Here is a 22,122-nt window from a genome sequence, read left to right on the forward strand (position 1 = left end):
CTCAGGGAAAAGGCTGAGGAAGAAACAGAGGACATGAATGGTGATGGATGATGAAAAAGAGAGAGGGTCCATAGCTTGGGGTTAAATACTCGTTGGAGGTAGAGGTACTAATGTAAGTGAACTAGAAATCTTACATAGAAATAATGACTCAGGTTTGATAATGTTACAGAAATCATTTTATTAAGAAGAAAGATAATTTTGAAAGCAGTCACCCCATGATTCCTCAAACAATTGCCACAATTCAACACTTAAACCAAGTTATTTTAGATCCACATCCTGTGATCCTGGGGTCGGTAAGAAAGCACAGCTCTTAGAATAAAGATGACATTTGGGAACAGTTACTGAAGGAGGCCAAGGTTCAATTATCATCCGAACGGATAATGAAGCCCTCCTCCTAAAATACAAAGGTAATTTTGTCACTTTCCAGAAATTCCTGCTCTTTGCTACCAACCAGCTTTCTCCACAAGTCACCCAGACTTCAGTGAGCAAAGGGGCAGCTGGGGTCCCTTCTGGGCTAGCAAACGCCAGCAGGGACTCATCCTCCCCTTAAGCAGCTCTCTATCTTATACTCACGGCTCAAACAGCGGTTTGACAAACGTGTCCACAACCATTGCTACAGCATTTTTGTCCCAGGGGACAGGATTCATCCCCTCTGCACATTTCAACACAAGTTCCAGACGATCCTGGTGTCAGCTGTGGACAAGTTCCAGGTCTCTGTTCATCTGAAAAACAAAACAGTCTTGCCAGAACCCAGGCTGGCTCTGTAGAAGGGAGTGGGACCCAGTGCTGAGAGCGAGCAAGCTGAAGTGTCTCACTCCCTGATGGACCTTTAGCCTCTTCCCTTCCGGATGCCCCCAATCTTTCCCCCTTCTAAACCTTGGAGGCACACAGTACTGTTTTGTGTGTGGGAAAACACACTGATGACCAGCAGCTGCAGCATCCTGGGAGAAGAGGAGAGAGCTTTGCCATTAACCCCCTTCTTTTTGTTCCAGCTGAAACTAGATAATTAAATCCCAGATCACAAACAGAAACAACTTCTCACCAATTCTATGTGCCTTCAGGCGCCAATGAACACTGAGTCCCACAGTGTGAAAATCAGACTGGGTACTAATACCACCACCAGCCTTACTTCTAGTATAGGGCTCTGATGACTGCATTTGGAAAGAAATATTAGATAAAAGACAAAAGACCAGGTTTCAAGTTTTTTGTTTTTGTTTTGTTTAAAGGGAGTTCCCTGCTGGTCCAGTGGTTAGGACGTGACGCTTTCACTGCTGTGACCCGGGTTCCATCCCTGGTCAGGGAACTAAGATCCCCAATCCAGTATCTAGTGCTACTCAAAATGGGTCCCCTGACCCAGCAGACTCAGCATCCCCTGGGAGCTTGTTAGAAATTCAGATTCTCGGGCCCCGCCCCAGACCTACTGAAACAGAAACTCTAGGGTTGGGGCACAGCAATCTGGATTTAACAAGCCTTCCCCCCGGTCATTCATTTAAAAATCCATATTTATTATTTATTTTTGGCTGCGTTGGGTCTTAGTTGCGGCACACGGGATCGTTCGTTGCGGTGCGTGGGCTTCTCTCTAGCTGTGGTGTGTGGGCTCAGTAGTTGTGGCGCGCAGGCTTAGTTGCCCCGTGACATGTGGGATCTTAGTTCCCCGAGCAGGGATCGAACCGGTGTCCCCTGCATTGCAAGATGGATTCTCAACCACTGGCCCACCAAGGAAGTACCCCTCACAAGGTCATTCTTATGTGTGTTGATATGGGAGAACCCCTGCTGTATATCACCCCCCAAAACAGTCTACCCTATTGAGTTAGGGTAGACTAACTAACATGGAAAATGCAGGCTGGCTATCACTCTTGTGAATCAAGTGAAATGGTGGTTGACAATTCTCTATTCCATGTTGGGCAGAGATCTCCTTCATCTGTGGGGTTTCCTTACATACACCTCTGTCTCCCCCCCACCCCAAAACATCTAAGTGTGGTCCTTGATCCTGAGACAATGTAGAGGTGTGTTAGCAAGCTGTTCCTTGGATGATACACCCAGTCTTAACTCTACAGCCTCCCTAGTTCCCAGACCACTTTGGTTTTTGTTTGTTTTCTGGCTGTGCCATGCAGCAAGTGGGATCTTAGTTCTCCAACCAGGGATCGAACCTGGGCCCCCTGCATTGGAAGCTTGCAGTCTTAACCACTGGACCACCAGGGAAGTCACTCCCAGGCCACTTTGATGCACCCACCAAACTTACAGCAGCGAAGATCAATCCTAGGCTTGAAGGATCAATCCTAGGGAGTTGAAGGTTCTGTGGGGAAAGAGTACCAGCCAGCCATGGCTGGCAAGAATCCGCCTGGGCAGGCGTACATGCTGGTGGACTGAATGAATGGACCTGTGTGTTTCACGCCGGTGTGGACGTGTGTTTGGGTGTGAGATATCAGCTAACTTGTTCATAACCGTGTTCTTTCCAGACCTTGTTGAAGAATAATTTGGTACCTTAACGTTATTTCATTTTTGTTTTAAGAGTATTTCCAGCTTTTTCAAGTTTACAAATACTTCTAAAGCAAGATATTATCAATCTGTCTTCATGGTCTTCTAGACTTGGAAGAATTCTATTCTTTTCTAATTCTCCCAGAGGTTAGTAGTGGCCCCAGTATAGCTGCCTCCTCTCTCTCTGTGCAGCTGGCCTAAGAGCCATTGTCCTGGCAGGGTTAAGCATTCAGTTAGTCAGGGACATGGACAGCTGGGCTTGCAGCGCTTACCTGGGTTTCCTAAGGGCATGCAGACATGGCCACAACCGTTGTTGACACACCAGCTCCCTATAGCGCAGTCCCAGGGTCCTTGGCATTCCTCCTCACAGGAATCTACTCGTAGAAAAAATTCAGCTGAAAACTGTTAAGCCTGACAGGATAACAGGGGAGGGCTGTGAGAAGGTTTGTTTGTTTAACCTTTTATCCAATTCAAAAAATATAGACAAGCTATCTACCTATTTTGCACTATATTAAAAGTAGTATGTTTTTAAAACAAAAAATACTCAACTATATTAAGTAAAAAGGAAGTTTCTCTTTCCCTCAACCCAACCAGCCCATTTCCCAGGAGATATCTACTATTTCCTGTAGCTCCTTCTGGAATCTTTTCTTGGCTTTTACAAATATAAGTACAAACACATCAATAACACAGATATATACATACACAATGCGAGTAGATGTTTGTCTGTTAAATTACAAATATGTGGAGTGAGGCTATAGCTTTTTTGGTGTTGAAAGGTGTCTTCATGAGGCAATATAGCAATCTATATCAAAAGCTTTCAAATGTAATTTGGCCATTCTACTTTTAGGAATTTATGCTAAGAAATATGATTTAGCTCAAGGACATTTATCTTGTCCTTGTTATTAAAAAGTAACTCAAAATGATAATTATCTAATTCTATAATAGAAGAAGGCATGGAAAGAAGGCATATCATACTGGAAAACAATGAAGCTTTTTAAAATGTGTGATAGAATTGTGTTTATTGATCAGGGATGGGCTGTAACACCATATTTGTAAAAATCATATATCCTGGATTTTTGGTTGTTTGTTTATATCTCTGTTACTATGAGATCTTTAAGGACGAAGACTTCTCCTTAACTATCTCCCAGCACTCAGCACAGTTCCAGACATGCAGTAACCACAAAACAAACATTTATTCCTTGTTAAATCTGAAAAAATATATCTGTGTGTGTATGAAACATGGAAGCTTTTATTTTAAAGGTTAACGTGGTTATCTGGGTAATGGGATAATTTATGGAAAATAAATTATCCAGTGGATAATTATTATCCATTGGATAATTTATCTTTTTAATTAGTAGTATTTCTGAGTTTTTTTTTTATAATGAACATTACTAGTTGTGTAACAAAATAAAAGAAGAAGTTTCTGTGCTCAAAAAGTCAGGACACACAGGTCTGTGACATGCTTTTCCCTCTGGAAGGACAAGCCTGAAAGCAGAGACCCTGGAAATTAACCATCTAAGGAAGGGAAGTCTCGGCAGAGCTAAGCACACAGTCTCTGTGTTGTGCAGGGTTTGGGGACCTGGGCAGGGCTGTGTGCTCTTACTTCCTGGGTCCTGGACTGAAGAGCAGACTCGACTACATCCCTTCTTGATACATTGTCCTCCAGCTCGACAGTCCCAGTCTCTTTGGCAGTCCTCCACACAGATTTCTAACATCAGAAAAGGCTCAGTGAGTTGGTGGAAATGTAAATTGGTACAGCTGCTGTGGAGAACAGTGTGGAGGTTCCTCAAAAAACTAAAAATAGAACTACCACACGACCCAGCAATCCCACTACTGGGCATATATCGGGAGAAAAACATGGTCCGAAATGATACATGTACCCCAATGTTCATTGCAGCACTGTTTATAATACCCAAGACATGGAAGCAACCTAAACGTCCATCAACAGAGGAATGGACAAAGAAGATGTGGCACATATATACAATGGAATATTACTCAGCCATTAAAAACAGTGAAATGCCATTTGCAGCAACATGGATGGACATAGAGGTTGTCATACTGAGTGAAGTAAGTCAGACAGAGAAAGACAAATATCGTAAGATATTGCTTTTATGTGGAATCTAAAAAGAAATGATACAAATAAACGTATTTACAAAACAGAAATGGACTCACAGACTTAGAGAATGAATTTATGGTTACCAGTGGGGGAAGGGTGGAGGGAAGGGATAGTTAGGGAATTTGGGGTTGACATGTACACACTGCTATATTTAAAAAGGATAGCCAACAAGGACCTACTGTATAGCACAGGGAACTCTGCTCAATATTATGTAAAAACCTAAATGGGAAAAGAATATGAAAAAGAATAGATACATGTATATGTATAACTGAATCACTTTGCTGTACGTCTGAAACTAACACAACATTGTTAATCACCTATACTCCAATGTAAAATAAAAAATTAAAGAAAAAAAGAAAAAGAATAAAAGCCTCAGTGAACACAAAGAAGCCTTAGGTGTGGATATCTGGAAGCTACCATACACATGGCAGAGATTAGGCAATGGACCCACTTATACATGGCATATATCACACAGTGTAATGGAGAATGAAACAGGACATATAAAAATAAGTATATATTAGCATATTCATAGAGGACATTGAAATAATGTTTACCCAACAATCAATGGTGATTATTCAAAGGGGATAGAACTGTAGGCAGATTTAGCCCTTTTTGTTTCGTCTATGACATTTTAATTTTGGCAAGAAGTGTGTAACTTTAACAAACAAAGGAACATATATTAAGAAAATAAAGAAAATTCAGAGAAATGACCTTCAGCTTTTTGGCCAAAGCTGTTGATGAGCAGGAAAACAGAAGGATTTTCATACGCACGGAGCAATTCCTATGTGTGAAAGTTGCACACACAAGAAAGAGCTGTTGAGCTATGTATCATTCCCATTTAAGAAATGAGGAAATAGGAGCTCAGAGAACATAAATGACTCGCCCACGGTCCGGGCTTGTGAGTGGTGGTTCTGGGGTTGGAACCCGGGAGGACCTGGCCCCAAAGTCCATATTGAATCAATACCTTCTCTGTGATTCCCCAATAGACACATATGCCCTCGTGGCTTCTTGGATTGGTTCTGCTGGGGCCTCACATGCCTGAGGGTCCAATGTGTCTTTTGGGAGGCACAATGACTTTTTTGGGGGGCGGGGGAGCTTAATGGTCAGCCTTCAGGGTAGGAACCCATAAACACTTGAGGAACAGGGCTTCCCTGGTGGTCCAGTGGTTAAGACTCTGCGCTTCCAATGCAGGGGGCCTGGGTTCGATCTCTGCTCAGGGAACTAGATCCCTCATGCCACAGCTAAGAGTTTGCATGCCGCAACTAAAGATCCGCATGCCACAACTAAAGATCCCGTGTGCCACAACGAAGACACAACGCAGCCAAACTAATTAAGTAAGTTAAAACAAACAAACACTTGAGGAACTATGCTCATCCCTGACCTCCCAGGCATCTGTTGCAGACCAGAGTAACCTTTTCCATGCTGACCACCACTGCACCTACAAAGATGGCTTTCCACTCCTAGGTGTATAGGGTGGCATTCTACCTACATGGTTCCCAGTTCAGGCCTCTCTCACCAAGGAAATGGTGCTGGTTCTCAGCCTCCCAAACCCTGGTGCCTCCTGAGGTCTCTTGCTGTTTGTGACACCATCACAGATGCACTGCCAGCAGCCAACACCAGGGGTTTCCAGTGGCTCAAGTCCACCACGTGGCTAACTCTATTGCCTCCTCTTCCCTTCCTTGGGATTAGAGGGATGAAGGTACCACATACTTAGAAAGGTAGAGGAGTAATTGATCAAAGGCTCATTGAGCAAAAGCCACCTTGTGTCACTGAAGCTGTGAAACCGAGTGACGTGAAGAAACCATTAAATTCTCCGGATCCAGGATGAAGACCCTCTGTCATCCTGACTGCAGCAGAAGCACAGCCTGGTCCTTTCCTTGGCAGTGAAGCTGAGGGTGTGCTTGCAAGGTGCTCATTGTAAGCAGTGGCCTTTTGGTTCAAAAGAATGTCTCCTCTTTAAGTGACCTGACTGACTTTGCTACTTGTGCTTTTAGAGTCACATATCAGTATCAAGACCTTAATTATCACCAACTTACATATAAAGAAACCATATTGGGCAGGAAGAAATTCAGCCTGAGGGAGCAAAGGTTTGGTCTGGGGCACTGCTTGAGGGCAAATCTGGGGAACAATTGGGGGTGTAACTTGTTAGGGGACTTCTCAAATTTTCTTCTTATCCAGCTGTGCAGAGACTTGAGCAGAAACGTTGCTAGGAAGATTGCGGGGTGGGGGGGTGGTGCCCTGAAAGAGTGAGCCTAATTAAAAAGAATGTGCAACCAAAGCCTTTTCAGGGGACGGGGACTGGGGCCACCCTGCTGTGTGCCCCAGAAGCAGAGAGCAAGAGAAGGAAGTGTCAAATCCCAGCAGCCTGCAGGGAAACTGACACCACTGATCAACAGTGAGACTGACATCCCTGTGGCTTTGGGAAACCAAGCTAATGTAGGCACCAGCTCACCCCCAGTGAGTCTGGCTGGGAGTCCTTGGGTTGGGGCTCTGGTCAGAGGTCCCCAGACCTGATGGGAGGAGAGTTCAGGCCCTAGGTTTCCAGCTCCTGGCTCCTGTCTTGAGGATGGTATAACCCCTGCATGCACTTATTCTCTGGTCTGGTGGGACTGTTTCGTGAATGAGTTCATCTCCTGTAAGATTTCCAGAGCTTTGACGTTAAAGGAAGAAAAGAACAAATAATCTCTGCAACAACTCTGCCAGTTGAGCCAGTGCACAAACACCGGCTTCCTGTAGCATCTATTTCTTCTCCAGGATAGATTCCTCATTTGAAATGTGGAGTTTCTTACACAAATAATTTGAGAGTAGAGGCTGATCATATCCAACAAACTATGTGCCCAAGCTAAGAGTCTCATCTGTTCTTTTCCGATTTTTTTTTTTTTTTTGCGGTACGCGGGCCTCTCACTGTTGCGGCCTCTCCCGTTGCGGAGCACAGGCTCCGGACGCGCAGGCTCAGCGGCCATGGCTCACGGGCCCAGCCGCTCCGCAGCATGTGGGATCCTCCCGGACCGGGGCACGAACCCGTGTCCCCTACATTGGCAGGCGGACTCTCAACCACTGCGCCACCAGGGAAGCCCCATCTTTTCCGATTTTTATTTCATTTTTTTCTTCTGGGTGACCTGAATTAAATTAGCCAGGTTTAGGAGGAAAAGAGGGCAGAGGAGGAGTGGATGCTAAGATTCTTTTTGCTTGTCCCAGCTCCCATGAGTTCTGCCACAGGGCGGCCCCATGCAATGAGTCACTGGTTTTCTGAGCACATCTGCTTCTCCAGATGTTTATACTGTGAAAAACGTGTTAAGGAAACCTAACGCAAAATAGGAGCGAGGAAACCACGAAGGAAGGGCTCTCATGCAGGTACCACTCATGGCAGCTTGCGTCCTCCAGCAGGAAAGAGGAAGATTTCCTGTTGGCCGCGGCCAGGAGCCGCCCTCACCTGCAGCCAATGAGAAGCTACCACCACTTCAGACTCTCACTTTCCTCCAATGAACTGCTGTACGAAACAACCCCTCCCAACATCCTCCTGTCCTCTGGAAAAGCACGCTCTCCTTTGTTCTCCAGACTTGCCCGTGGTTTGCCACATTTTGCTTGTCTCCAATTGCAACTCCTCTGCTATTCTCGAATAAACTCAATTTTGCTGGCTGAATTGCTTACCTTTTTCTTTTAAAAGGCTGACAGTACTATATACATTCATATATTTCATTTAATCCTCACACGATGTAGTAACGGAGATAACATTTTCTGGGTTTCCCTGATGAGGAAACTGGGGGTTAAAAATATTACATACATTTCCCCAGTGTCCACAGAGCAACGTTTTGAAATAAAGTCCTAAGCCCATGTGGTGTTGCCTCCTACTTAACAGTATTTCCTGTTACTCCGTTCTTTTCCCTACCATTAATTTTTTTAAAAAATTATGTGCGGGCTTCCCTGGTGGCGCAGTGGTTGAGAGTCCGCCTGCCGATGCAAGGGACATGGGTTCGTGCCCTGGACCAGGAAGATCCCACATGCCCCGGAGCGGCTGGGCCCGTGAGCCACGGCCGCTGAGCCTGCGCGTCTGGAGCCTGTGATCCGCAACGGGAGAGGCCACAACAGTGAGAGGCCCGCGTACCGCAAAAAAAAAAAAAAAAAAAAAATTATGTGCTAGGGTCAGGGCCAAATACATGATCTACTTTAGCACATTTAGTCCTCACCATACCCTCTGCAATAGGTGTTGACCCATGTTGCAGCAGAGGAACTCGAGGTTAAGTAACTTGCCCTAAACCCCACTTTGGTGAGCTGCAGAGGTGGGATTTGAAGGCTCCGGAGCCCAGCCCTGCACCTCCCACTCTGCCAAGCACGGAGCCGGCATCAATCTTGACTTAGCCACTCACTGGTTTTATAACCACAAGCAATTCACAGTCACTTTAACCCAAGAAACCTCAGTTTCTTCATTCAGGCATAATAAGGAGGTACAGAAAATCTAGTGAGGAAAACCAGCATTGAGGTATGGCTTAGAATAGCAACAGTAAACAAAATAACAAAACAAAATCCCACCTGAAATGTCCACTAGAAGGTGATTTACTGAGGTGATGTAGTATATTCTATATGGTGGGATACAGTAAATTAACTTAATTAAATTTATTAAATTTAATAATTAAATATGTGAAATAAAGTAAAATGAAATATACTGTGTTGACAGTGAAAGATGCTCCCAACAAAACTTAAGTGACAAAAAAGTATTTATGGAATGGCTTTTTTGGGTTAAAAATATAATAATAGTAAATATCATTAATATTTATATAAATACAGATAATAAGTATAATGCTGTGGAAGTGTTCATTATTTTCAAGACAGTCAAAATATTATGATTATATAAGCATACCATATATATATAATGATCATACCATAATCATAGTATATACATATATACACATATATAGGCTCATCAGTAGTTTCTGACTTTTATATAATGAGCTTCACTTGGAGAAAAAAAAAGGGAAATGATTAAAGGTCTTTTTAAGGGGTATTTATTAATGACATGCTGGGCACATGGCTCTCTCACCTGTTTTCCCCCTATAAAGGCAAGAGTGGAGGAAGAGCCCCCAGGAACACTGATGGGTTTCTGTCCCATTTCTGATCAGCAGCACAGTTTTGGAAAGGCCAGGCAGGGCTAACCCTGGCACAGCTGGCTGGGGAATCAGGCGGGGCTCCTGGTCTTACCTCCATTGTGAAGGGTGCAGACTTTCCTACAGCCCTTCCGCATGCACCATTTCCTGGCTCCGCAGTTCCAGTTTTTCCAGCACCGGATCTCACAATAGCCTGCCAGAGAAGATACATCAAAAACTTAAGTCTCAGGAGCAGGTACTAGGAAGGGGCTGGAGCAAAGAATGAATAGAGCCCTTCCTACGAGGTAGCATCTACATTTTATCACTTTAACAAATTATATAATTTATAAAATGTCTACTATTGCAAAAAAGTTCACAATCTGAATAGAACTTTACAGTTTAAAGAATGCTTTCACAATGTACATGATGTAATGAGATGATATCACTCCGAGATGTTGATTCAATGTATCTTTTGTTCCCAATTCTTCCTAGTTTCTGGCTGCCCATTGCCCTCCCCCGCCCACAACTCATAGAGTTAATGGCAGCCACTGCTTCGTGGGGAGGGCACATCAGCCTGGAATAAAGGGGCCAGGGCTCGGCAGTGAGTTTCAAATTACGCTTTGTTGAATTAGACAACAACAGGCTCTGCTGAAAGAGAAAAATTCTTCGAAATTTCAGAAGCGCCTTTTAACACACACAAGGCTTAGAGCTCTGAGCAGAGAGAAGATGCTGGGCATGATGTGAGGTCTCATCCCATAGAAAAGGGGAAAGTCCTTCTGGTCAATGAGGAAGATGGGGGAGGGAGGGGGTATAAGAAGGAAGGAAGGAGAGGGCAGGGAGGGAGAGAGAGAGGGAGGGAGAAAGAGGAGAGGAAAGGGAGAGAATATGAAAACAAATGTTAATAACCTTGACCTTTTCATTTCACTCCTAAGAAATATATTCTACAGGAAACATTTCCACCTATGGACAAAAATATAAAATCACGTTCATTACAGCAACCTGGGCAACAGCAAAAAATGTCACGCAAATAGAAGGATGACCAAAAGGGAATTGGTTTAAATGAATTATAGTAAACTTATTCGTTAGTCCTCACATAATCCAAAAAGAATGAGATGTATTCGTGTGGACATGGAAAGATGTCCACAATTTATGTTAAATTTTAAAAGATGTATGTCATGCATGATAGGATACTTTATACAAGAGAATAGGATATATTCTAATTTATGCAAATGGCCACAATAGAGGGCTTTCAATATGCTTCACAGGCAGACCTGGGCTCTCCCTCATTATCTATGTGGCCACAAGAAAGTCATTTCACTGCTGTATGCCTCAGTTTCCTCATCTGTATAACAGTGACATTTGTTACTACTGTACCTCTGAGATTTAAAAGCAATAATCTCAGGACCTGCCTGGCAAATAGCAGGAGCTCAGAATGTGATGTTTCTTCCCAGAGTGACTGTGTATCTGTCAGAGAATTAGTTAATGCATAAGGCTGGTAAATCCTTCTAGACACCACATATTGTCAAATAGTACACACTGCTGGTTTTTCAAACACACATGGAACCTATTGTACCCAATAAATTACAAAACAGTTTAATAGAATCACTGAGTTAACTGGATAATCAACCATCGTGTGGGTTGCCTGACATTTTTTACATAATTACATTGTCCTCATGGGGTGATTTTGAAAATATGAATCAAAACGCCTAAAGGTATTCAGGGCTGTGGGTTTGATTGAAGGCTTGTTAATTGTCCTCCAAAGAGAGACATAGGTGATAATAGTGGAGGGCCTGTGGTGAGGCTGGGATTCAATTAGATTTTTGGACTCTGGACATCCTGTTGTTTCACAGCTACATGAGGGTGATGCTCCCTTTCGATGAAGGGCACCTTCAGAAATGGGGCATTTCTGGCTTCCATGCTCCCAGGGACTTTTTCTACCATTTAGTGAGCCCTTGTTATTGTGCCAGCTCTAGGCAAGTGAGTCACATCTGTGATCTCATTTATTTGTCACAAGGTCTCTAGGAGGTAGGTCTTCATAAACCCCATGTACAGAAACTGAGGCTCTGGGAGCTCGAGCAAATTGCACAAGACCACAGAGACAGAAAAAAGCTGACACAGAATCTGGTAAGTCTGATTCCAAGGAAAGATTTGAAAAGAAGCTTCCTCGTTACTGCTCCCAGGTCTCTGTGGCGCTAGCATTTGTGTTCACCCACGAACCAGGACAGTGATGACAGCCCCAGGAATAGCTGCTCCCATCAGAAGCCCTTCTCAGGATGGGGCTATGGGTCCTGACTAAGGGAAGGGAGGGGAGATGTGGAGGAAGGCCAGGTAGCCGGCCAGACACGGGGAAGTCCCTCTGGGACAGGGCCCACTTGCTCCGGTTGGGACTTACAGGAAAAAAACAGAACACACCATATGCAAAGATGCTGGGTCATTTGTCCTTAGCGTTTCTGTGCCCTGAGGAAATGAATGAAGAAAGAGGCAGAAGTGGGCCACTGGTGACTCTTGAAGGGTACTTCCTGCAGGGAGGGTGTATGAAAATGTTCTAGGTTTTTTCAAGTTAAAGAGACTGGCTTTGCCATGTATTGACAGGTCATGTCACCTTTCTGAGCCCCAGTTCCCATGTCTATGAAATGAGCATGACGCTACAACTTAAAAAGATGTTATGAGAAATCAAGGAATGCATGCTTCCCCCTCATCCACTCTAGCCAGGGCTGCCACGTATGGTTTTACAGGTTGTGAGCCACACAATTATGTCTGCTGACAGGACGAGTGGGACTGTAATACATCTCGACCTCATTTCTGAAGTCCTCCGCCCAGAGGGAGAGGCAACTTTTCCATAATGGATAAAGGTGTTTGTTTACCAAACTGGGCACCCACTGGACTCTGTCTGGTGTAAGGGGCCTTTTTCTAGTTCTCCCAAAAGTGTCATTTGAGTTAGTGGTGGTCTCCATCCAGCCTGTCATGACTGCCTGTTTTTCGACACAGGCTGCTACCGTAAAGATTTCTCACCCTCTGTAGGTTTGAGGCTATGGTTTCCCTGTCTGGAACCAAGCCACCCCTTAGTACAAATTGGGAGACAATTGTAGGCAGGAAAATCTAATGGGACTCTCTTTGCTCTGGGAATAGGGGAGATATAAACCCTGGCAGAGATGAGAGAAAGGAAAAAAATCTTTCATTCATCCCTTTAAGAGAAGGGGCCTTTGGCAACCAGGGGTCTTGGTCTTTCCTGAGTCCCTGGCTGCCTCTGAGATTTTAAAGGTTAACAGAATTTGGAAGGTCCCACTCCCAGTCTGACCCTCAACCTCCAGTCCATGTCACAAGCACCTAAGGAAACCAGAGTTGGGACCTAGAGCCACGGAGTGATGTAGCAGCCCAAGCTCCTGGGGCCAGGTTCCTAAGCCTTGTACATGTCAGGCAGGACCAGACCGCAGGGTTAATGCATACGGTTAGCAAGTCCCCATGAAACCCATACATTGTCTATAAAATGATTAAGTGTTGTGCTACTCTTTTCAAATATAAGCACAGAGAGCTGTAAGTAATAGCATAAACTTCCAGTTAGTGGCATAACTGAATCCAGTAGGCATGGTGTCCTTATGCATGTTACATACTAAAAGCTCCGTTATGTTACGTTTTAACGTTTCTAATGTTTTCAAAGGGTCCTTAGGAGGCCATTTGGAAATACATATTTAAGCCTTAGAAATAGGTGGCGCTCTGAGCTTTACTAATGACTTGTCTATGGGTCCACAGAGAGGAGACCCAAGCTCACGAAACGATCTCACAGCCAGTAAGCGGCCGAGCCTAAAGCCAAGAGAATGTCTGTCTGACTCCAGGCCCTGAAAGCTTCACCTCCACATGGTGCTAATGCTCCCTCTTGACCAAGGGAGCCTCGGGGCAGGTGTATATCTGGCACCAACCCTTCACTTGTTTCTTGGCCACCGTTTATTGAGCACTTGCTAAGTGCCAGGCACCGGGCTAAGTATTTAGCACAACTTCATTCACTCCTTAGAGTGACCCTGTGAGGCACGAACTATTATCCCCGTTTTAGGGTGAGTAACGTGTACCCAACTCAGAGCTAGGAAAAGGAGGGGCCAGGGTTCAAATGGGGTCTGTGCGGCTTCAGATCTCCTCGTTACACTGTACGGCTGCCAAGGCTCTGTGGAGCTAGCAGCCGTGCTCTCCCACAAACCAGGACAATGACGTCAGTCCCAGGAATAGCCTTCCCCATCAGAAACCCCCACTGCCCCCTCCTGTGGCTCCCCAGGGAGGGGCTGTGAGAGTCAGGAGGGGAGTCGCAGGGGAAGTCCAGTCAGCCAGCCAGAGGTGGGGAAACCCCACTGGGACAGAGGTGGCTTGCTCCAGTTGGCTTTGCAGGGAACAGGACAAGGTGGTCTGAGCAGGATGGAGATCTAAGTGGGGAGCATGGCCACGAGAATGAGTCAGAGTGTGGCCAGTTAGCTGACACACACTTGTGGTCACTCCATGCAAAGAGGTGGGGTGGGTTTTTTCTTATAGTTTGAATGTGGATGAGAGTACAGAACCATGTGGATAATGTCCCCTCATTATTATTTCTTCGGGAGGCAGCGTGGTGCGCTGGGAAGTACTCTAGCTTTGGATGTGAAGAGATCACCTCTGCCATTTATTAACTGCCTGATATGGGATGAGCACATAATCTCTCTGAGACTCAGTTTCCAAGCACTTGAAATACGGGTAATAATATTTACTTCAAAAATGTGTAATGAACATTAAATGCAAAAGTGAGATTTACAGACATTTCCACCTCATCAGTTCTAGCCAGTACTGCTGTGTTGATTGGGTAGGTCATGCACTAGACAGTGATAGCCAGCAGATGGCGACAGGTTAGCTAACACCATAGACAGCTCCTGAGCCAGGCGCTCAGGCTCTGCCTTCCCTGGAGCTGGAGAAGGACAGGGATCTTTAGTGAAAGTTGGGGGCACTGTTAAGGCACTTTTTGGCGTCACTGTTTGCAGTGTGATCCAAGTGACTTAAGGAAGAGGGTGCAAAGGAAAACATAAACAAGATGAAAAGACAACCCTCAGAATGGGAGAAACTATTTGCAGATGAAGCAACTGACAAAGGATTAATCTCCAAAATTTACAAGCAGCTCGTGCAGCTCAGTATCAAAAAACAAACAACCCAATCCAAAAATGGGCAGAAGACCTAAATAGACATTTCTCCAAAAAAGATATACAGATTGCCAACAAACACATGAAAGGATGCTCAGCATCACTAATCATTAGAGAAATGCAAATCAAAACTACAATCAAAACTACCTCCCCCGCAGTCCAGTGGTTAGGACTCTGCCTTCCAATGCAGGAGGCATGGGTTCAATCCCTGGCTGGGGAACTAAGATCCCACATGCCGTGGGGTGTGGCCAAACACTTAAAAAAAAAACCAAAAAAACTACCTCACATGCGGTGGGAGGGAGGGAGATACAAGAGGGAAGAGATATGGAGACATATGTATACGTACAACTGATTCACTTTGTTATAAGGCAGAAACTGACACACCATTGTAAAGCAATTATACTCTAATAAAGATGTTAAAAAAAAAAAAAAACTACCTCACACCAGTCAGAATGGCCATCATCAAAAAATCTACAAACAATAAATGCTGGAGAAGGTGTGGAGAAAATGGAACCCTCTTGCACTGTTGGCGAGAATGTAAATTGATATAGCCACTATGGAGAATAGTATGGAGGTTCCTTAAAATACTAAAAATAGAACTACCATATGACATAATAATAATAAATAGAAAAATAGAAAAAAAAAAGGAAGAGGGTGGACAGGAATCACGGTAAGGTGAGAAAAAGAAAAATATATATTTGGTTCATCCTTTAGTTTCCTCATCTGTAAAATGGACGTGAGATGAATACCTATATCTTTCATACCTAAAGTTCTCAAGATTAAACAAAATAATGTATTTTGAAAAAGATCTGGCACAGAGAAGTTGCCAAATATGTGTTTTTCACTTTTTTTCCCATCATGTGGGATGCCAACTTATGGCAAAGGATCTTTGAAACATTCCCTAAAAACATTTCATAAACATCTTTGAAGTTGTTTTTAAGTTGCATGTAATTTAAAATTAAAATATACCTGTAAGGCCAACTGGCCCGAGGCAGGGGAACACAATCAGATTCACAGGTTGCATCAGACCGAAATTCTCCGGACCACCCAGTTCCAGAAACTGCCCTGGAGACATTCCGGACCACCCAGCTCCAGGAACTGACCTGGGGACTTTGAACCCAGCCCAGCCTTCCCGCCTTTCGAGGGGCGGGACTAACGGTCCCCCAGGATACCCGAAAAGACCACCAAATAAGGAATACCCTGCGCCCTCCCAGATTCACCACACCCCTTTCCCTTCTTCCCCTATAAAATCTTGCCCCACCCTCACCCGGGTGCGACTTCTCTGGCCCCTTTCTCTCGGACCAGTGAACCTCGCCCGGGAGCGCTCCCCAATAAAGCTCACTTGAAACTTTCCTCTGTTTCTCGCGTGCCATTTGTTAAGATCCGACCTTACAATACCCAGCATTTTGAAGTTTATGAAGCTTTTTGACATAAACAATACATCCTCACAAACGCAAATTGGCCAAGTATCTTTGGATTTAAAGAAACATGCATGCCCTTTGAGTCAGCAATATCATTTCTAGCAATGTTTCCTAAGGAAATAATCAAGTTATAAACGGAACGATTTAGTTTCAAGGGAACCCTTTGATAGTAAAATATTAGAGAAGTTTAAAAGCCCATTGGTCAAGAAGTAGTAAACAAAATGTGGTACATTCACAGTAAAAATGCTTTGATGTCTTTGAAAAAAATAGAGTTGTAAATATGTCCATGCTTGTAGCAAGCTATTCACTACATATTATTGAGAGTAAAAAGAAAAAAGAAAAGTTTAAAGATGTTTGTTCGTGGAGTGTGATGCCATGATTATTTGGCACCATACCCCCTGAATATATTTGTGGAAGGATATGAACATACATGTAACTAACTATGTTTACCTCCTGGTAATAAGATTACAGGCACATCTTGTCATCATTTTGTTCCGTAGTTCCTGACTTTTCTGTAATAAATACGTATTCCGTGTGAAAAATTAAATGAGATTCTTTTTTTTTTTTAGGATTCTCAACTTGAAAATGTTGGGATAAATGATCTGAGACCAACCTTTCCCTCAAAGGGCAAGAACAGAGGGACACCTCAGGCATTCGGGTGTGTTTCTCTGGGTGATCACACAATTGTGCAAGTTCAGATAACACCAAGCTCTTAATTCTCCCAGGATAGGCTGGGGTGGAGAAAGTCAGGGCTCACCTCTTTCAGTCTGTGGGGCGCAGATACGTGCACAGCCAATCTCCACGCATTCTTTTCCTCTTTCACAGTCCCTGTCTTCTGAACACTCCTTCACACAGATTGCTGGCGAGAGGAAAGACACAGAAGCTTTGAAGTCTTACGATTAGAAAATAAATACTCTCAATGCCTTTACAATATCTTTCAAAAACCATCAGTTCCCTAGAAATAAATCTAACCAATTATGTGCAGAAAACGACACCATATTACTAAGAAAAAAATTTAACTGTCTTATAAATGGAGACAGATGTCATGTTCATGGATGAAAAGATTCAGTGTTATAAAGACACCAGTTTCCTCCCAAATTGAAATTTCATACAATCCCAGTAGAAATCGTAGAAGGATTTTTCACAAAAATGGATAAGCTGATTCTAAAAGTTTATATGTAAGTTTCCCAAACCAACAATAATCAAAATAAGAATCAAGACAATTTTAAACAAAGTTACAGGACTTCAGTGTGGTTGGATTAACTGGACTGTCCATGTGAAAAAAAGGAACTTGTCCCCTACCTCGCACCACACTACAAACTCTGTTCCAAATGGGTTATAGACCGAAGTGAAAGGTAAAGCAATGAAGCTTCTAGAAGATACTATAATAGATAGCTTCATGATCTCGGGATAGGCAAATATTTCTTAAATATTACAGAAATGTCGCTGACTAGATATTAAACTAGATAGGTAGATGGAACCTCATTAAAATTAGGAACTTTTCTTCATTGAATGACACCATTAAAAGAGTGAAAAGAAAAGCTACATTGGGAGGAAATGTTTATAATACATATATACAACAAACAACTTGTATCCAGAATCCCTTACAAATCAATAGTAACAATTGATAACCTAATAGAAAAATGGGCAAGAGGATTGAACAGACACTTCACAAAGGAGAAAGTTAGAAGTTGTTACAAAAAAATAACGTCAGATTTTGGGAAGGTGGTTTTAGTTGTGTAAGTTGGTATAATTTTTGAATCTTCTATAATTTCCCCTTCAAAACACACAGAGCAATCAAAATAGCAAAATTCAAAACACATAGACAACAAAACTGCAGAACAAGGTATCCCCTCAAACGCCACAATATGAGTGGATGGAAGGAGACAAACCACCGTCACCTACCACAGCAGTGAGGCATCTGCCTCTGTGCAGAAATCCGCAGGAAGCAATGAGGTGACTGATGGAGAAGACTGGGGCCATTGTTCCCATGGGAACTTCCTGAGGAATGTACTAGAGACTGATCACCAGCCAACCAAAGTACTGGAGTGGCATCAAAACGGGGACTAGTAAGGCCATTAGATATATACTTACAGTAGAATTCAGACTTAATAATGGTCTATGGAGAGAGTCTATGAAGTAGCTATATGTTTTGACAATATATCTATTAAAAATCGGGGAGGGGGAAGGAAAGAACATAGGAAAAGCAGAGTAAGCTTGATAAGTACCTTAATATGATTAAGTGGGAATGAAAGGATATTGCTTAAAATCAGCTGCTGGGGGTAGGGGAGTGTGGAGGAAGGAAAGAAGGAAATTAGCTAATTTCATTATGACTATTACTCATAGCAGGAAACCTATAGGTAATAATAAAAAAAAAGAGGGGGACCAAGGGTGGTACTCAAAGGTCTTAGTTTAAGGTAACTAATAGAACAAAAAATGAAACCCATTCTAAATGCAAAAGACTATGTATCTAAAAAACGGGGACTAGTAAGGCCATTAGATATATACTTACAGTAGAATTCAGACTTAATAATGGTCTATGGAGAGAGTCTATGAAGTAGCTATATGTTTTGACAATATATCTATTAAAAATCGGGGAGGGGGAAGGAAAGAACATAGGAAAAGCAGAGTAAGCTTGATAAGTACCTTAATATGATTAAGTGGGAATGAAAGGATATTGCTTAAAATCAGCTGCTGGGGGTAGGGGAGTGTGGAGGAAGGAAAGAAGGAAATTAGCTAATTTCATTATGACTATTACTCATAGCAGGAAACCTATAGGTAATAATAAAAAAAAAGGGGGACCAAGGGTGGTACTCAAAGGTCTTAGTTTAAGGTAACTAATAGAAAAATGAAACCCATTCTAAATGCAAAAGACTATGTATCTAACAAAGATATCTGCAACAGTAAATAAAATAACAACCAAAATGGTAAGATAAACCACATGTATCTCTTTTAGAGATACATATCAGATCCAACCCAATCTGATAAGGGGAATGGGAAATGCAGGGTGACCGCTCATTTAGATCAAAGGAAATGCATCTGATCAATGCCGAATCTCCACTCTGCAGTGGGGACACAGCAGCTTCCGTGCCAAACCATCCCCAGGTCTAACACTGGGCTCTGTGCCTTCTCTGCTCTCAGGGAGGATCCCCTCAGCAACCTCACCTCCGAAAGCAGGTCTCTGAGTACAGGCCACCTCCAGCCCCGTGACGATGAAAGCCACCAGAACAAAGATGGTGCCTGTCTTCATGTTGAACTTTATGTGGTCCACGGGCAGAGCCCAGCCCCATTTTATACTCTCAGTGTCACCAGAAAGGGGTGTGGGGCAGGAGGAAGAAGATCTGGAAGAGTATCAAAATATAAGCCCTCAAGGGAGTGCCCTCAGATGTTCTAGTTTCCTTGATTTCTGATTTCTCAGATTAGGGAATGGTTTCTTGGAGACGCAAATACCTAATGGGAGAGCTCGGGAACATTGTTAGCGCTTCATTCATTGCTTCATCACAGCTTGCCCCTGGTTTCCCTGGTGCCTTTGGGAACTGTGGTCAAAGAAAAGAATTTTCTTTGTGTAAATTAGAATTTCAGAGTGCGAGCTTACATTATGAAGCCAGGTGCTGTTTGTCAGGGCCCATCTAGGGTGTCCTGCAGGACCGGTTACACAAGGATGGTGAATGTGTGCTTTGAGTGGTTCCCAGGGCTGAGGGTGGAACCACAATGGTAGTGATGTATAAAGATCACAAGCTGGGACTTCCCTGGTGGTTAAGAATCTGCCGGCCAAGACAGGGGACATGGGTTCGAACCCTGGTCCGGGAAGATCCCACATGCCACAGAGCAACTAAGCCCGTGCACCACAGCTACTGAGCCTGCGCTTTAAAGCCTGTGAGCCACAACTACTGAAGCCCGTGAGCCTACATCCCGTGCTCCACAACAAGAGAAGCCACCGCCATGAGAAGCCCATGCACCGCAACAAAGAGTAGCCCCTGCTCGCCGCAACTAGAGAAAGCCCGCGCACAGCAACAAAGACCCAACGCAGCAAAAAATAAATGAATAAATAAATTGATTTTAAAAAATAAATAAATAAAATAAAAATCACAAGCTGGGCACGGCCCTTGGGGGTTGAGAGACATGGTCCCTCTTGGTGACTGGTGTTCTCTGAGCCTATTCTGCTCCATACCAAGAGGTTCCTGGACAGAAGGCTGTGTGGGTGAGCTACATGAGCAGAACTACAGCAGAAGGACAACTAAACATTCCACAGGGGCCTGTGGAAGGAGCCCACCCTCTTTCCTATCCAAAGATTCTCAAAATCTTTGAGAAAGGCGTATGCAGGTAAAACCCCAATGACCGTGGGAATGAAGAGAAAGTCTGCGTTGTCCTTGGTGGTCAGAGCCTGGACAAATGCCTTAGGACTCCCTGTGGGGAGGCCTGGACAAGCTACCCTGAGAACAGAGAAAGACTCAGCAAGCCACAAGAGGAGGGCTCAGACTGGCCATCTCAGGCAGTGAGCTCACACCCAGGATCTCAGAATCTCTGCAGATGCAAAGGGTAGTAAGCACCCAGGAATGACTCCTCAATCTGAAGGAGGGACCAGGATACCCAGAGGGGGAGCTCAGTCCAGGGTGGAGATTAATGGCTGCAGGCAGCACAGAGAACAGCAGCTGGTCAGCATTGATCCAAACCCAAGGTGGCTGGCTGGATCCCAGGCTGCTATGTATCGTGGCTTTGTTCGTGGGGCCGGGGCTGGACAGCCCCAAAGAGCTTGCAGGAGAATCCTTTGGAGCAGCACGGTTGGCAAGGAGAGGACTCCTGAATCCCTCTCAAAAAGTGATGAGACGGGACGATTATCACTTAGTTAATATAACCTGTCAAAGTTCATTTCCACACAACAAACACATGAATGTGCTAAATAATTCAAACAATACAGATATATCCAGAGTAACCTTGCAGGAGGTAATCAATATTACCAGTTTGTCGCGTTTTTCTAAACCCTTTTCCTATGCTTTTACATACACACATATGTGTATATACAAATATATACCTTGTTTGCAGAAACGAAATTATATGTATTAATTTGCTTTATTCATTTAACATGATGTCTTGGAGAGCTTTCCAGGTTAGTATCTTCTTTTCCTTTTAAAAAATAACTACTATCTAAACTTCCATTATATGAATGGTTTATAATTTATTTAACCAAACTTCCATTGCTGGACATTTAGCAGGTTTGTGGGTTTTTTGATTATCAAACAATTTGCTGTGGATATGTATCATACACTTTGTAGTGCTTCCTTTTATCTATATCTATATCTATCTCAGTATTTCTCCCAGAATAGATGCCCTAACATGGAAATACAAAGGAGACATCTATGGTAAAGTTGGAAGATATTGCCAAATTGTCCTGCAAAAAGACTACACTATTTATGGCTCAATAATATTCATATATATAAATCATATATATATAGCATATATATAATATTCATCTATACATATCACACTTTCTTTATTCCTCTATTGATGGGCACCTAGGTTTCTTTGCAGATACGAAATGTGCAGTGTGGGGAATATAGTCAATAATTGTGTAATATCTTTGTATGCTGACAGATGACAACTAGACTTATCCTGGGGAGCGTTTTGAAATGTATAGAAATGTTGAATCACTGTCTTGCGTACCAGAAGTTAACATAGTGTTGCAGGTCAATTATACTTCAAAAACAAACAAATTCATAGAAAAAGAGATCAGATTTGTGGCTCCCAGAGGCAGAGGAGGGGGAAGGGGGAATTAGATGAAGGCAATCAGAAGGTACAATCTTCCAGTTACAAGATACGTAAGTATTAGGGATATAATATACAACATGGTAAAGATAATCAGTACTGCTACGTGTTATGAA

The 22,122-nt window shown here is 43.4% G+C and overlaps 1 protein-coding gene across 1 annotated transcript; it reads right to left on the reverse strand.

Annotated features, from left to right (window-relative positions):
* Positions 1 to 576: 576 nt before the first annotated feature.
* LOC112408018 (WAP four-disulfide core domain protein 3-like) lies at positions 577 to 19,493 on the reverse strand. Its single transcript, XM_024757525.1, has 5 exons — positions 19,409 to 19,493; positions 17,001 to 17,102; positions 9,791 to 9,889; positions 2,751 to 2,855; positions 577 to 722 (listed from the first exon to the last, which is right to left on the reverse strand). The coding sequence occupies exons 1-5, from the start codon at positions 19,491 to 19,493 to the stop codon at positions 577 to 579; spliced, it is 537 nt and encodes a 178-aa protein (XP_024613293.1).
* Positions 19,494 to 22,122: the final 2,629 nt, after the last annotated feature.

Source organism: Neophocaena asiaeorientalis, unplaced genomic scaffold (genome assembly GCF_003031525.2).
Source record: "Neophocaena asiaeorientalis asiaeorientalis breed wild unplaced genomic scaffold, Neophocaena_asiaeorientalis_V1.1 scaffold327, whole genome shotgun sequence".
Lineage (NCBI taxonomy): Eukaryota > Metazoa > Chordata > Mammalia > Artiodactyla > Phocoenidae > Neophocaena > Neophocaena asiaeorientalis.